General features: G+C 43.9%; 1 protein-coding gene across 2 annotated transcripts in view; it reads right to left on the bottom strand.

The window, feature by feature from the left end:
- Positions 1-1,931: 1,931 nt before the first annotated feature.
- The window catches only part of Tomosyn (syntaxin-binding protein tomosyn), a 49,215-nt gene continuing 37,214 nt past the window's right edge, over positions 1,932-13,932 (bottom strand). For both annotated transcript variants that reach the window (XM_077632187.1, XM_077632188.1), the window contains 8 exons: positions 13,533-13,649; positions 13,248-13,364; positions 11,551-11,883; positions 10,384-10,492; positions 10,086-10,181; positions 8,747-8,871; positions 7,159-7,283; positions 1,932-4,754 (listed from right to left, as the gene is read on the bottom strand). In XM_077632187.1, the coding sequence (XP_077488313.1) occupies positions 4,617-4,754; positions 7,159-7,283; positions 8,747-8,871; positions 10,086-10,181; positions 10,384-10,492; positions 11,551-11,883; positions 13,248-13,364; positions 13,533-13,649 (1,160 nt within the window). In that variant the 3' untranslated portion in view covers positions 1,932-4,616. The remainder of the gene's footprint in view (positions 4,755-7,158; positions 7,284-8,746; positions 8,872-10,085; positions 10,182-10,383; positions 10,493-11,550; positions 11,884-13,247; positions 13,365-13,532; positions 13,650-13,932) is intronic.

Here is a 13,932-nt window from a genome sequence, read left to right as displayed (position 1 = left end):
ATCTAAAGATGATTTTTCTTTTTTTAATTTTTTTTTGCCTACTGGAGCATCGACAGAATGTGCGATGGTCAGCGTAACCAAGGCGAAGGATCGAGCACTAAGGAAGTATACACGAGCATCTGGAGCACGCGTCCACAAAAGACGGTCGATCGCTCAGCGGTGACTCACTGGGTACGTTTCCGTTGAGCGGCCGTGCACAAGCGTACCTTCCCATAGCCAAAATTCGAGGGAGGTCCGTTAGCGGCGTGTACGAGACTAAGAAAACCCAGTTGCAAAATTTGTTCCTAGGTTTCCTCAAGCAGAACTTTGTGTCGTGTCTTGAAAGTACCTAAAAGTTAGTTTAATTGGTCCTGCTTGTTGCTGGCAAAAGAATATGGCCAGACTGTGCTTGTAACTGCCCGCACCTTAAGGCGACAACTGTATTTGAGGTTGTGCACCTTATATATGTTCTGCATGGTCACCTGGGATAGAACCGTTGTTCCAGCACTCATTGAGGTACTGCTTATGTTGCAGTCACATAGCAACAGAAGAACACCTGCAAATGACCTTCTAGCGTCTCCCTCACAGGAGGCTTCGGCTCCTGAAGGAGCCGGACGAGAACACGCAAGCCAAGCTTGTGGAATGGATGGGAGAGGTCGCCACTGATCCAGTACCATTGATCAATAAAGTTTCTCCAAGCCAAGCATGGTCACCTGCCATGGGGTGGCGGGATTACTGCTGAGAACAAAGGAATGGCTGCAATAAGGCACGTGGAGTGAAAAAGGTGGGCACAGCCTGAGGCTATAAATCTATGTGCTTTTCTTGTGCAATAAACAGTTGGAAGTTGGCACCTGTCCGTTGTCTCCTTCTCTTTTGTCTGCGTGAATTTATTTGCGCCAAGGTTTATTTTCCTAGTTTCAAAATTTAATCAGGTCTAACAAAATAGAGATGTGCACCGTTTTTGAAAGCTTCGCTATCTATGCCAGGAACTGCAAAAAGTGTCCGTAGCTAATGACTGCAAGAGATTACAACAGATTCCATGCAGCATATTAGGAGTCACTTGGTGAAGACACCTACACAAGGTAATTATTTGCAGCTATTCGTGCTACATTCAGAAACCTACTGCAGAATTTCAATGGCCACACCATGTGCTCCCGCTAGAAAACGAATTTCATTTCGTTGCTCCCTGAGAGTTGTGCACATCATTTCTATTTATTGAATTACTACATTGATGCGCCATGCTACCATTTGTAGCTACATCCATCAGCTTCAATGAAAGCAATCATATATATATGTAAGGATGAGAGTGTGTCAATCCATAACTATTTTTGAAATGATAATTCTTAAAAGCTCCAAATTAGGGCTGCAGCCACACAGCGTGTGCAGTTGCTTTTCTTATATTCAGGCATGAAATAGTCAAGCCCACTCGTTATAATGGCCCCAGTTATAACGAATGCTCGCTTATTACGAATGACAGTGGAGGTGCCGTCAAAATAGGCATGAAGGCTATATGGCAGTGCATATCAGATCAAAAAGTGTTCCCCCCAGGACCCACAGCAACCACGCAGTCTGAGGTGCTAGTGTTGCTGTGGCCCAGGTGCCCTCCCTTGACAGAGTAACTAGGGAGGGTGGAACATCACAGGAAACAAACCCACGGAGAGTCCCCAAATAACTCTGACAGGGAGCGAGGTGACAAGGGCTCACGTTGCCCGAACAGAACTTTCCAAGAGAACACTGTATGCTTTATAGGCGCGATCAGCGCGCATGAGGCAGGAGCTGATCGTTGCCGCTTTTCGCCACATCGATGATGGTGCTGCTGCACAGGCAAAGCGCAAATAAAAACCTTTCAGATTTTCTCAGCCAGTTTTCCTCATGACCTTGCTTGCCTGGACAAGATTAGGTTCACAAGCTCATGTCAGCCAGTGAATGATCAACAGAGTACAGACAGAGACTGCAACATTTCTATTCGTTTAATTGTCCAGTGGATGACAACCGGGTACAAGAAAACTCAGGCGTGTAGAAAAACAAAACAAGAGAAATTGAATTAATCTCATACTTAACACACAACGGCAACAGACAAAGCATGGCATCACGCCAACTCGTACATATCCTTTATTTACAATTGTACTTGATGCCGCTGATCACAGAAACAGTTTTTCGTAACCTCACTACAAAAACAAGTGCAGAAAACAAACTGCCACCGCATAATACAATTGAATCATCGATGCGCTTTCTTTTATTTTATTCGCCTTAAGTTGCATCCCTCTCATGAGAGTTGGAAATTGCACGCTATCGTTCCTTGGAGAGAGTTCCTATCCCTTCCAAAAATCCCTAAACGGCTACTCAAGAGCAAAATGGTTGAAAAGAGTTCACACCTTTCCATGGAAGAACTGTTTGCTCACAATCTGCACAGTGAAGACAAGGGTCTAAAGAACCAAGTGGGAAAAGCTGCAGCATTTGTAGTCTACTGGGAGATAAGAACAGAACAGCATTGTGAAGAGTGCCTCTATACGGCTTGGCAAATTGCATATATGGGTTTCAAAGCCTCTTCTAGAAAAATACCTCGGGTCACCTTTAGTAAGAAAAAAAGTTAAAAATAAGAAAAGGAAGAAACAAAGGAAAAGGTATGCTGTATTTTAGACCCCTGCATCTTGCCTTCACTGACCTCACCATCATAACACTGATCCCCAAGAAATACAATACAGGAAACGGCAAAACACTACAGAAAAGTTTGTGTGGAACCACTTAAACAGTCAACATTTCTGATGCTACATATATACACATCGTACACATCCAGTTGTGGTGGTGGTGGTGCTGGTGATTCTGCTGCCTGGCGGGACTGTGTGGTGGTTGGTGGTGCGCATTACTTTTTTTTTTTTGCTCTGCATGTGAAACAAACACTAAGGGAAGATAGAAGAAATAACAGAGCAAAAGAACAAGGCTTGAACACTTTTTAGAAATCAACATAAAAATAAAACAAGAAAGCAAAGGAAAGGAGCACACAGCAGTGGAATCAAGATACAACCTTCCTACCGAGGAGTGTACGTACAGGGCAGCAAACCACAGCAGTCGTCAACTTTCGACGCATCTCCCTTAAGGAAACCGTGCTAGATGCCAACGAAAACATTCGAAACGATGAATGTGGAGCGACACACTGAGACACACTGACGCTCTCACTTCACTTGCTACAAGAGAAAAAAAATGGGCAGGGGGGGATTCAAATAAGCCTTATCAATACTGGTCACACAAGGCTGCATGGACACTACATAGGCCAATGACAGCCAACAAGAGGTATCTCAGAGTTAGTCAGCTAATGAAATACTCTTGTGCAAGGTGACATATCTCAGACATCCAAGTACATAAAAAACTATCAAGTGAACTGCCTGGTTACAGGCCGCAGTTCATAATGAAGGATATTGTATTAAGAATAAGGGCTACAAGGTCCTTCGTTGCAGCATCCGTTAACTAAAAGACAGATATATTCAACTGTCTGTATAAAACCTATGTCTGCACAACAGCCGAGCTGTGACAGCAAATGGTCACTGCCAAAGCAGCCACCAGCAACACTTCGCTGTCTAGACACACAGTTTTTGCTTTTTTCTTTTGCTTTTGCGAGATTCTACATGTCTCTTTATAGTCATATACAAGTCAACAGGAAAGAAAGACAGCGATGAGTTTTGTTGCGTAGGCTGCTATAAGACCACTTGCAGTTATTAAGGTTAGAAAAAGTTGCCAACGCAATCCTGACATGCATATTATTTTGATCATGCTCACTACTGGAACAGCACTATGAGCCCTTTTGATTGCTTGCTTGTTAGACATGTTTACCAAAACCTTACCAAAGGACTTCCCTTTAGAAACTTTCATTTTATGGTCAAAGTGCCACACAAGAACGCACCCACATCTGAGGTTAAGAGAAAAAGCAAATAAGCGTGACTGAACACGTCATTTCTGCAAACAGAGTAAACCTTAATTAAATTATGCTCTTGCATTCTCCACGCGACAAAAATCTTTGGCCAACCTTCGGTAAGTGCGATTTGCACCGAGACAGTATAAAAATGAAAGTGAAAGCAGGAAAGGACTGCCTATTGCTAACCGGCATTGTACGGGCAAGGTTCCAGCTTGCTTTTTTTCGTTTGCCTCTAGCATGCTCCCTCCACAACACACAGAGTCTGCATGCAAAGCTTCCAAGCCTCTCACTACAACTTGTTTGCATTCTGCTAAGCCAGCCTGCGCTCTTACACTTGGCGACAAAAGAGGCAATACTTGAGAGTATGCAATATGTAAAGAGTGCATGCAGTAAAGGTAACTCTCTCTCTATAGCACTATAACTGGCCAGCTGCCATTGTGTTATGTCAGTACTGTTTGAGCCACTTCAGTTATGAATAGCAAGCAGGTCGAAGCCGTTTAAGGTCCCTCAAGAGGAGAAGTACAGGACACGGATCAATTTACGCAGCTTTTGCTCTCACTGCCTCAACCGCCCGATGCAACCTCCCCGCTTCTGAGAGATGCGTCGAAAGCGTGAGCGACCAAGCTGGCGTTTGTCACCCTGTTGCAAAATCACAGAGTGGAGGCACACACCGAGAGAGCAAGAGAGAGAGGCGGGGGGGTGGTTCGGAGACCTCCTCCTCCTTCCCTTAAAACTGGTACCACTTTTTATCCTTGTACTTGTTCATGAGCTGGTGCGTAGTGTTGGCAAAACTCTCAGCTTCAGACATCATGCGAGCGGTGCGCTCCTCCAGCTGCGTGAGGGCCTCGCCACGTTCGTTCAGCCCCTGAGAACAGCAAGGGAGGCACAAATCAATCGCAACCACGCAATCACTGCAATGGGTGCCTAAGACAGATTCCAGAGCTAGTTTCACAAATTGCTCTCAAAAGATGGAGCCAAAATTTTATCAAACTAACTGCGAGGGGGTAGAATCAAAAATGAATGAAGCCTGATATGTTCTGGGCATGGCCTTAGGTGCATTTGGTGCTCTATGATGCTGGCTGAATAGGCATGCACTAAAAGGATGCTTCTGAATAATAAAGGATACAAGACAGCTTGTTCTACTCGCATGTTTTTCTCTACTTCCTGAATGATCTACACATTACACTATACAGTAAAGATTTACTTGAAATCACACCACACTTAAACTGTAGCAAAAACCTTGCTAATATGCACCCGATTGAACACACAGTCACAGCATAAACATGGGTGTGATGAGTCCGCTAACCACTCAGCCATTGAAACTAATGTATTTGCTCCCTGATTGCCAGTCTCACTGGCATTGCACCATGTCACGAAATGCTGTCTGCCCTCCTTCAAGACACTGTCCATGCAAAAAACGGCAATCTTGCTGCTTACTCTTGAGATGCAAACCATTGATATGGCACAAAGATGCATGGAAGGCAGAGCACAAATTGAAGGTTTCACACTGACCCATCTGCCTATTACTTCCAGCCTTATCACAAATTCCATGCTTATGACCCTGCACAGCTTTCACGAGTTGGATATAAGCTGTTGCAGCATGTGCAGCATGAACTGAAATTACCATAACTATGAGTCAAGTGCAGTTGGTAATAAAGGCATGTTTCACTTTGGCACTCCTTAAGAATTGGTGTTGACAGCCACAATTTGCAACTGGCAAGTCATTGCAAGTCATGAAAGCTCCCAGCAAGACTGTTGACTAGCCTACTCAACACATTTACTTCAAACCTAAATGAACTGCACATCACCCTGCACAAGCCATGCAGCACACTGATGCGGTACGGACTACTCACTGCATGATTAAACACTTGCAGTGATCACAGCTTTCTCAAGTGGTTTTCGAAAGCTGCTGACAATGCTAGCAAAGACCGCTAGTATTACGACAGATGGACTTCACCAATCAGTATTTGGGGAACATGATACAGGCTGCTCCTAATCGGTTACAGTGCAATTCAGTTGAGCTATAAAGATGAACAACTGATCGGTGTGGTTTTAAGTGACTTTGGAACTATGCTCACTTTTTGTCACTGTGACTACCACAAGACACGCAAGTTTGCCCGCCAATGGTTGACTCAAGCTGGCTTCTAAGTCTGACCCTCATGTGATGTTCTGATTGCAAGGCAGCAAAGAATAAAATACTGGCTCTTCACCTCACACACAAAAACAAACCTTGCATGTATGTGCTACCTAATAAGGGCTGTTACTTAGCATCTGTATTGTTCCTGATATGCAAGCACGAAATACTTTGCCATAGTCGGTAAATCCATACTACCACTTGGTGTCTACTACAATTTTCTACTCCCGCATTTCACTCATAGCTGTACATAGCTAGCGCTTCACATGACAATTTATGCTAAAAGGCTAATGCTGCACTCAGTGCTCACAATGCTGGATAAAGAGAGGAATATAAATACTAATTTCAAATGCTAATAGTGAATGACCAGAAAGCTGTTTTACGAGCACTGGTTACAAAACAAATTATCACATATTAATGTTTGCCCTTGGAAGTTCCTAGCCAAACCTACAATACCTCACATGCCATATAACAGTACATGTCCAGTGCATTTTAACAGCATAGCTGGTAAAGCGGGTAGATCCCTTAGTTTTCTTCAACCTATATTAAGTCAGGTTAGCAAAGTTAGAGAGGCAGCCCATTCTGAAATACATATGCCCATCCAATTTGGGATCAGATTTACAACATTTATATAGATACATTTGAACGTATCCAATCTGTTCCAATCTGTGTCCAATCATGAAGAAGAGACTGGGCTGTGCTCCAATGAGTGAACCCCGTACGGCTCTCCGTTTAAAACCGTTTTACTCAATTTATTGTAACCTTATAGAAATTTCATCCTCATCCAATTTTTACCAGCTGCATTACGTATCTTCCAGAGTTGATTGTTACAAGGTCCAACCACATAGTGCTACACCAAACATTTTCCACCATTCTTTTTTCGTGCGAACCATTAGTGAAAGGAACTCACTTCCATGGGATGTAGTGAGCCTGAACACTGTGGACTTATTTTATAAAGCTTTGCGTCCCTCGCAATATTGGCACGTAAGCGCTGTGGGTTTTCTTTGAATAAAAAGTCCTCAAAATGAATTTTCATTTTCATAGCCTCCATGATGACCTGTAACTCCAAAACGACCATTCTGTTTTGAAAAGCAGCAAGTGAGAGATTCTGCAAATATCTCTTTCCCCAACTCACCTGTCTGGCCCTCATGACTTCTCCAGCCAGTGTGCCGGCCTGTGCCCTCATGGCTTCTACGTTGCCAGTATTTCCAGGAATGTGACGAGCAATGGTCTTTGAAGGCTTGCCACTTGCCTCACCAACTGCAAACAGTGCAAGACCACAAGGCAACAAGTCAGAAAGAAATAATTTGAAATATTATCTTTTTTTTTCAACAATGAGACTTCCTCTCATGCAAGGGCAGGTGCTATGATAATAATAATAATAATAATAATAATAATAATAATAATAATAATAATAATAACAATAATAATAATAATAATAATAATAATAATAATAATAATAATAATAATAATAATAATAATAATTGGTTTTGGGGGAAAGGAAATGGCGCTGTATCTGTCTCATATATCTTGGACGCCTGAACCGCGCCGTAATGGAAGGGATAAAGGAGGGAGTAAAAGACGAAAAGGCGCCTTAGCGTTTTGCCTCCATAAAAACGCAGCCGCCGCGGTCGGGTTCGAACCCTGGAACTCCGGATCAGTAGCCGAGCGCCCTAACCACAGAGCCACCGCGGCGGGTAGGTGCTATGGTGCAAAATGCTGATCTGTGCTGTTGCTAAGAGTAACTAAGAAAAATTGGTAGGGACACTCAAGCTCTGTGTTAAGGGTATGATGCAATAGAGTAATGGGTTAATCCGTATACATGCAAAATTGGTCATTCTCTACTTTATGTTCATTGATCCCTGAGAGTCCTCATACCACTCCTGGCCCAGTGGTGCAGCGGCGATGCGCCACTGCCCTACGAATGGCAATTGCTGCCACTGGGAGGCCTTATGCGACCCAGGTTGATCTTCCTGACCGACCAATTATTAAATTAACTGCCACCTGGCATGGTGGGCAGTTGGGTCACAATCTGGTGGGCAGGTTTTGATGATGCCACAAGGGGTCACATGACCTAGGTGGCCCACATGCCTCCTAGGTTGGTTCTCTGGGGATTTTTCACGGATTTTTCACTGACGGTCAATGACGCCGCTACCAGATTTTCTGAGACACAAGCTGGTTAACTTTATCGCGTTCATATGAAATGCTTTGCTGTGGTCAGCTTAGTATTCACAAGCCTGTGCAAAAAATAATTTTACAGCAGGTCTGATGCCAAGCAAAGACACTGCTGCATCGCATGTTTCATCATTGCTAAACTCCGTACAGTAAGTTCCCCTGGTCAATCGCAAGCGACTCCCTCTCGATGAGCAAGAACACATTCACCAGGTTGATTCAACATGCGACCTCGCTATGCAAATGGACTAACCCATTAATTAAAACATGCTGTACCAATTTGATCAGACCAATGAGTGTTCTGGATTGATTAGTACATTTCTCCATGATTTGATCTTTTAGTGCATCAGGTTGTATGCCCCAGACTGTCAGTTAAGCACCATTAATCAGTAACTTTCTCAGCATGACCTTTAAGACCATGAATATGGGCAGACATCCAGGCTCCGTTGCAAAACTTATGGCTTCAGCACCACTGTATTTTTTGAGCCCCCCCAAATGCTGCCTCTGAGCAGGGGCAGCCAGCAATGCCCTCGCAGTGGATGTGCACTCACACAGCTCTTCTCGATCCAACACACTTGGTCCGCCTCCAAACAGTCCCTTGAAGAAACTTTGCTTCGGTGCTTCAGGCATATCCTTGTTCAGGAATATGGTACCAAGCATCTCTTGCAAGTTGGCACTGCAGGGCACAAGTGCACCAGTTATGTATGGCCCAGTGCTGAGAAACACTGCTCCCCTGGTGACAACTATAGCAAACTGCCTCCAAACACTCTTTCCGTTTTCTTTGAGTGTTACCGTACTGCAAGCAAACCCCATCAGAGTGCAGAGGTAAATGGTGAGGTAGAAGCCTGTGTTGCTACTTTTCCATACCAATATAACTGATACATTCAAGGAAGGTTTTGGGGTTTGAACAAACTTTAGAACATTAAACGTACAGGTATACCAAAATTTCATTCACGAAAGGGAAGGGAAAGTGTTTACAGTTACGAAAATAGAATCTATGGCCAGTGAAAAACCTGGACCCATAATCCATGGGTAAAACATTTTTCCCCCAGCCTAATCTGTACCCGAATGAGAACCTTGCATATAACAGTTTTCCAGAGCAAAAAACTGAACATATTGCATAGGAGCCAACGGATATCTTGAACATATTCTACAGCAGTGTTTGCAGTTATTTGTTGACTGTAAGTTTCCTTCACTTCTTGCCATTTCCACGGCATATGGTGTACCCTAAAATATATCTGAAAAGCACATGTTAGAAGCCAGCTGCCAAAAATCAGGTACTGACCTGATGCCTTATTGGCATCACCATGCTAACGATGCTAACAATGCTAACGATGCACAACTCAAGAGCCTGTTTACACTCCAAATGGCACCTGATATGCACAATGCTTTGACAGCATATACACAATGGCAGGTAGGACCAGCATAGATATAGAAATTCAGCCCATGCAAATGGCAGTTAGGTGACCAAATAATTGCAATAAATCAAATAAACGTTTGATTTGCAGAACAGCTCCTTTTGAACAACCTGCCATCTGTATTTATGAAAATAATGAACAAGAATGTAGCTTTCATGTCCTGCAGCAAAATTTTTACTGGCAGAACTAGCTCAGAAAAAAACCAGGCCTACAAAACAATTTCCAAAAATACCCGGTGTGTGCCCAATTTTGCATTTAAAAAGAAACAAGCTCAATTTTTACCCTCAAATTTAGAAGAAACGAAAATAACTGACCCTAAATGAAATTTTTTATAGATACTATTGTAAATATGTTTAGCCCTGCAAAACCGTGTCATGTCATAATGCCATGGCATGGTACCAAAGTTCCTGACATGCAATAATTATGTACTAGTTATGAGCCAATTCATTCATCATCAAGGAGAAAAGCTTACCAGAAATCAGAAGAAATGGTGAACTTCTGCAGTTCTGATGGGGAGCACAAGAACATTCCATGCCCATTCTTGCTAAAGCAAAAGGTCCTTGCAATTCTGCGAAAGGATGCAAAATCCAATGAATTGATGAGTTCAGAAACACCGACGAAGATGTGTTCCAACACCTAAATTCTGCCCACTCGCCACAATAAGCTAAACTGCCAGAGCTCGCCGCAATGATATGACTGACCTCGGCAGTGAAATACTACACTGACTGTGCAAAAAAATCGGGCAAGAAAAATGATGTAACACCACATACCTCATGTCGACAAGTGGCAGGAAGTCTGTCTCATAAAGTGGCTTAAGGCTAGGAAGGCTATACACAACAATGTTGCCATTTGCAATGTAACACACAAGACAAGCAGTATCTGCAAATAAAAGGAACAAAATAAAACAAAACATTAGCACATAAGATCTATTTGGGCACACTTTCACAGGAGAAACAAACTTCACAGGCACCTCTACACTCTTCTTTCTAGCTGGCATTTTAGCCTCAACAATTACATAGCACTTCTCTTTAAGACACAGTTCCATGCAGGCACACACATACAAGCTCACAAAGATGACACGTTTTCATACCCAACAATGAAGCTGACCTTGTATGAGCCATGATGCTGGTGTTTTTATTATGGCAATGTTATCATGCTTCGGTGCACAGTAAACTTGAATAAAGTAATGTAAATGTGATGTAAAGCTTTATTCTGATACATACAATATGTCCTGACACAGGCTACACTGCGCTTTTTGAACAGACAGTGGTTTTGGTACCTTGGCTTCTTTTTAGTCATACACATATATGTGTGAAAAAGAAAACATGAAACCTGTTTATGTCAGTAATACAACCTAATCCAGCTATGTTTGCCATTTATAGCACACAAGAGACTAGCTATGCTGCAGTAATAGTTCGGTGAAACCACCCAAAAATCAAGTCTCTGGAAACCAAGGGACCTTGGTTTTCAATGGACCAACTCCAGCGAACAATGCGCGGCCACCAAAGGCACAGACAAACTCGAACTAGCAATCACTCCTCACTCTGGCTATAAATCAATAGGTGTCGTCAGTATAGTGTAAAGACAGGAAGGATGCAGAAACTTTATATTTGTTCACATTTATGCCTTTGACATAGTATAGCAACACAGCAGTAATGTGGTGCTCACGATCACAGGGTGGGGTTGGCGGTTTGGGCAGTCAGCCGCAACAATAAACGAGGAAAATGTATTAATTCCCTTATTCAACCCCAGAGTTTCGCTAAGCTAGCCACAAACTAGAATAAAAAGATTAGTGCACACAGCAGGCACAGGATCAGGTGCTTACAGCAGACTGAAGAAAAGCCACATTACATGGTTAGATTACGCAATTAGACAAAAACCCGTAGGGACAGGCGATTATTAGTTTGTTTTTGAAAAGGGCTACTCGGAGGTCTCACCAATGCTCTTGATGGAGAGCACCTCGGCACACACGACAAACGATGTTTCCGTGAGGGTAGCCTTGTACAGGCAGGTCTGGGAGGGCAGGGCCACAATGCGTGCCTGCTTCTCAGAGGCCATCACCACAAACTGCGTGTCACGAGGTTCCAGTGACTGGGACGTCGTGGGCGAAATGCGAGCGCCCCGCGACGGCATGCTGCGCAACCGCCGCTCATCCCGCTCACGTGAGTCCGGTCGGTCTTTCCACTGCTCGCTCAGTGGAAGCATCAACACACCACTGCTGTCCAGGAACGAGATGGACAGGATCGGACCCTTCAGGCGAAATATGCTCCCTGTTCAGAAGGGAATAGGAAAGTCATTGCTGAAAGCAATATTAAGTAAAGAAAAAGAAACAAGTCTGTAGCCACTGTATCTGGTCTCAAAGGCATGAAAGGAATGCGTCTGGCTTGTGGATGGGTAAATAGAAAAAAAAAAGCAGAAAAAGAGGGTGAGGATACAGTATCCCAGCCTTTTTTTACTTGTGAGGACACGTTTTAAAATCTAGAAGACCAAGGAAAATTGAGGTTGCAATCAGTTCTAATAATATGAAGTTCAAATCAAGCAAGTTCGAACTATAGAAAGAGTGTATGTAGTTTGTCTAGCCCAGGCAACAGATGGGATAAGAAGCAATGGTATGAGGGAGAGAGATGTTAAAAAAGATTTTTGCTAACCCCTGGCATCTGCCATCACCAGGGCGGCGTGCCCCGCGGAAATAAAGGATAGCAGGCAGTTTGAAAAAGTGAAATGATAGAGGTGAGAAGCAGTAAGAAAGGATAGAGAGAAAGGTAACAATACAGTTGTATGGAAAATTCGTTTTTGGGGAAAGGAAATGACGCAGTATCTGTCTCACATATCCACCACTGGCTCCCTGTATATGCGCACCCTCATTCCTGCTTTGATACATGTGGAGGTTGTGAGAGAGAGAGATGTGGCCTGAATGCATTAGCGGTGACAGCATTGTGGCTGACATGCGGCACTCGCGATCAACCATTAACTGCATGCCTCCTCCCAGGGCGGCAGGGAGGGCGCGCTGCCTATCCAGTATGCGGACTGCAATCAAAGCCGGACTGCAATCAAAGCCGGCTTTTGCAGTTGGACACCAACGCCACATACATGAAAGCGAGATTGAAGTCTCCCCTGACCCACGAACCGGTTGTGTGCCTCTCCTTTTGTGAAAATGAACGGCCTTTGCAAAGTTGTCAACCCTTTGCAAAGTTGTCAACGCCAATGAACTCTATGAATGCCATCTGGTCACTTGTGTTGTTTGGTTTTTGAGGAAAGAAAATGGCACAATAACTGTCTCACATATCTCGGTGGACACCTGAACCATGCTGTAAAGGAAGGGATAAAAGAGGGAGGGAAAGAAGAAAGAGAAAACTGAAAATTGAAAGTTGGATTTTGAGATGCGCAGCAGGGGAACACCTGTGGCTCAGTGTTACTAGTGGCACATGCTCACTAGTGACTAGGGAGCGAGAGAGAGAGAGAGAGAGAAATATCCCTGGGGAGGCATGTTGTGATGTCATGTGCCTCCTGAGAGCACCGCCAGGGTGAAGTCGCAAGTTTGCGGCCAGTAAAGCATTCGCTTTAAAAAAAAAAATGGGCCAGTAAACAAGTGACAAGCCTAGACAAGATGTGCGCTAAATCAAATTCAACTCACCGCTTGGAGAAGCAATTACAGGTTGCGTATGCCTCGATTCTGTGGGCACACTCAGGGAGACAGCAAGTACAGATCCGAGCTGGGTGCCGACCCAAAGACTAGCGGACATTGATGTGTCTGTGCAAAGCGAACAAAGAGAGCCGATCACTAAACATCAGAAGATGAGCACTTTCAGAGCAAAAAAAAAAAACTCAGAGCACACACTTCATGCGTTTGATGGTAAACCTGCTTCCCCTGCATTAGCGTAGATATAAATGCAAAAGAAGCAGCAGCAGCTCTACTCACCACTTTTTCGACAGAAGGCTTCGGCGTAGCTAAGACAAAGGATTGCTTCAGAACTAATATTTTCTAAACTTGACATGCTTGAGCTTCGTGACCGTGAGAAGGAGCTGTCCAGTTTGTCTGAAACAGATGGTGCAAGGTGATTAGGCGTCCAACCAGTCAAGCAAATGGAGCCTATTACAAGGGGTAAGATGCTCTACTTATGGGAGGGATGTGCACCTACTCCTGCTTTTCGTATACAGCATGCAGTTGCTTCCTGTTGCAAGAGGGGATAGTGCTATGTACAGTAACTAGGTCTTTGTGCCAGAGGGCCAACCTAACAGAAAAGCTCCCCTCTGGTAAGGTGTTCCTCGCCAAAGGAGACCTCATGTGAAAGGTGTCAGCTAGAATCAAACAACGGTGT

The sequence above is a fragment of the Amblyomma americanum genome, chromosome 7 (assembly GCF_052857255.1).
Source record: "Amblyomma americanum isolate KBUSLIRL-KWMA chromosome 7, ASM5285725v1, whole genome shotgun sequence".
NCBI classification, from domain to species: Eukaryota; Metazoa; Arthropoda; class Arachnida; order Ixodida; family Ixodidae; genus Amblyomma; species Amblyomma americanum.
Note: the sequence above shows the minus strand (reverse complement) of the source record. Positions and strands in the feature narration are given on the sequence as shown.